Source organism: Triticum urartu, chromosome 2A (assembly GCF_056163025.1).
Source record: "Triticum urartu cultivar PI428250 chromosome 2A, HENAU_Tu73, whole genome shotgun sequence".
NCBI classification, from domain to species: Eukaryota; Viridiplantae; Streptophyta; class Magnoliopsida; order Poales; family Poaceae; genus Triticum; species Triticum urartu.
This window is the reverse complement of record NC_141874.1, coordinates 25993749-25996849: the sequence shown is the minus strand read 5'-3', so window position 1 is coordinate 25996849 and position 3101 is coordinate 25993749. Positions and strand designations below refer to the sequence as shown.

At 51.5% G+C, this 3101-nt stretch overlaps 1 protein-coding gene across 1 annotated transcript; it reads left to right on the top strand.

Annotated features, from left to right (window-relative positions):
- The first annotated feature begins 1520 nt into the window (after nt 1-1520).
- Nucleotides 1521-2141, top strand: LOC147983120 (uncharacterized). Its single transcript, XM_087540650.1, has one exon. It carries the CDS (start codon nt 1521-1523, stop codon nt 2139-2141), a length of 621 nt encoding a protein of 206 aa, XP_087396776.1.
- Nucleotides 2142-3101: the final 960 nt, after the last annotated feature.

Here is a 3101-nt window from a genome sequence, read left to right as displayed (position 1 = left end):
AGCAGGACAAAGACCAGTCTTAGGGCTGCATGTGGAGACCTCGCTTGCAGCAGCAGCTCATGAATGTCATTCAACGGATGAACCATCACGACCGCGCAGCGCTTCCTACACGAGAGGATGCTTCACTGACTGTTTCCTTTACACAGCAGCTCAGCTGACTTTATAGCTACAAGGCTGGAGATTGCAGCAAGAGCAAGACATCCCTCTTAGTCCATACTTATTCAGAAAACTCCAAGTGCTGACACGAACGTACGTCCTACTCTTCGAAGGAACAGATTAGATTCTTTTGTAAACGTTCCCTGCCCGCCGACCGGCTGAGCCACGCGCAGGCCGCCTTCAACATACACGCGTCTCGAGTGGGATGACGCATACACGTACTTCCTCCGTTTCTTTTTAGTCCGCATATAAAGTTTGGTCAAAATCAAGCTTTATAAAATTTGACTAACTTTATATTGAAAAATTTAAACATTCACAATATGAAATTAATATTATTAGATGCACCATGAAACGTATGTTCATACTATATAGTTTTAGTATTGTAGATGTTTATATATTTTTATATAAATTTGGTTAAACTTTGTGTAGTTTAACTTTGACTAAATCTTATATGCGGAGTAAAAAGAAACGGAGGGTGTATATCCTTATCTCATCCGGGTCCACTCGTTCAGGATGGCATGTCCCGGTTTCCGTAAACCCGTAGGCATTCATCTATCTGGGGATAGCCATATCCCCAATTCCCTAAAAATGCTAGACATACGCCCTCCTGCAGGCTCTTATGGGCACCTTCCAATAATCTAAACATGCCTCCTCATGATTTTCAGGAAGGTGGAGTGATTCCCTCAACTGATGCCCAATTATAAAGTGCCACGTTTGATCAACCCCGTAAGAGCCTGTAAAATGCCCGTACGTGTAGCTTTACAATTCCCTCTTCTTTGAGACCAGGATTCTAGGTATGGGAATATTTTATCCCCGCAATCTAATATGGGGATCGGGATGAAAAATGTTTGCTCATCCCTCTTCCCGTTATATGGTCATATGCATGTAAGTTGGTAGACTTTTATACCAAAATATTATAATATTATATCAAGCATTGTAATATGTTGAACATATGGTTTGTGCATGTATATTGTATACTCGGCCCACTTCCTAGTCATTGTATAGTTGAGGTTGTGATCTACTTTATACTCCATATATACGTGCAGTATGCACCGATCAATACATTGTGTAGCATTGCCAAAACTCTCGTTTCCAACATGGTATCATACCTCCGATCCTAAACCCTAACCCTCTGCCGCCGCCGCCGCGGTCCCATCGCCGCCGCCGCCGCCGCACCACGCCGCCGCTGCCGCCGCGTCTCTACGCCACCGCGCCGCCACCCGTGTGTCCAGCCGCCGCCTCCTCCCTACGCTTTCGCCCTCCCTACCCTAACCCTAACCGCGCCGCCGCCCCAAGCCGCGCCGCCTCTCACTCGCCGCGCCGCCCTCTTCGTGTGCCGCCGCACCACCTCCCCTCCCGAACTCATGGCCTCGCCCGGTTCCTCCGGCACCACCCGCAGCCACCGCTCCAACCCGTTCGACGGTCCCGACCCCGTCGTCATCCGTGATCTCAACATTCTCGGTCGGGTTCCCGCCGTCCTCGATCATCTCACCTCCACCTACTATGCCTGGAAGACATACTTCTCCCTTGTGTTCCGTGAGTACAACCTTTGGCGTCACATTGATGGCTCCGTGGATTCCCGATTCATGGAGGACGATGAGGAGTGGATGTCCATCAACGCTACCTTCATCCGTTGGTTCTACACCACCATCTTGAAGGACCTCTTCCACGCGGTGGTCTCCACCGACGATGATGCTAACGTCGTTTGGACCAAGCTCAACGGCCTCTTCACAGACAACGCGCTCCAGCGCAAGGTTTTCTTGCACGGCGAGTTCTTTAGATTCCAGCAGCTCGACTCGTCCGTTGACGACTATTGCATGCGCCTCAAGAAGCTCGTTGACGAGCTCCGTGACCTCGGCGAGAAGGTCTCCGACGAGCTTCTTCTCAGCACACTAATCACCAGCCTGAACGACGACTTCGGGAACGCCACCTCCAACATCCCCTCATCACCAATCCGACTTTCCTCAAGTTCGTCGCGTACCTGAAGCTGGAGGAGAGGAGGATGCAGATGTCGCATACACGGGCTACTCACACGGCCCTCACCGCCGGTACCCGCGTTGGCGCGCCATCCAATGCCCCAGCCCCTCCGCCGCGGCCTGCACCGGGCCCCTTCCAGGAGCCGCCGCCGCCCGGGTTCCCCTACCCGCAGCAGCAGCAGAAGGTGGCGTATCGCGGCATTATCATGGGCGACAGTTCCTCCATGCCCATTACTCATGTTGGTCATGCTAATTTTCCATATAACTCCATGCCATTATATCTTTCTAACGTACTTGTCTCTCCTGACATCATTAGAAACCTTGTTTCCGTTCGTTCTCTTACACGTGAAAATCATGTAACCGTTGAATTTGACATGTTTGGCTTTTCTGTTAAGGATGCATCACTAGTAGAAAACAGGGCTTTGGTTCGGTTAGGGCAAGCCCATTAGTCCCGGTTCAGTCACAATCCGGGACCCATGGGGGCATTCGTCCCGGTTCGTGAGCCCAAGGGGCCGGCCGGGGCCTCATGGGCATTGGTCCCGGTTCGTGTGGACCCATTTGTCCCGGTTCTAGGCACGAACCGGGACCAATGAGCCTCGCTCCTGGCCCACAACCATTGGTCCCGGTTCCAGCCACGAACCGGGACAAATGAGTTGCCTATATACACCCATCGCCTCCGCAGAGCACTCCACAGTGCTCTGTTTTTTCTGGCCGGCGAGGGGAGGGCATTTGGGTGCTCTAGCTCACCTCCTATGCACATGAGGTGTTCCTCACGTCCCGTCCCCGTCTTCACCGTCGTCGATCGCCCGCGCGGATCTCGTCGCCGGCACCATCGTGGTGAGCCTCCTTTTCTTCTTTCTGAAAGAAAAAAGTTCTTACTTCAGATAGATACTTGTCTAATTTTCTTAATTTTATTATTCCTTGTTGTTATATAGTGCGATGGTTTTGGTATCCTCCCCGTCGGCCCTC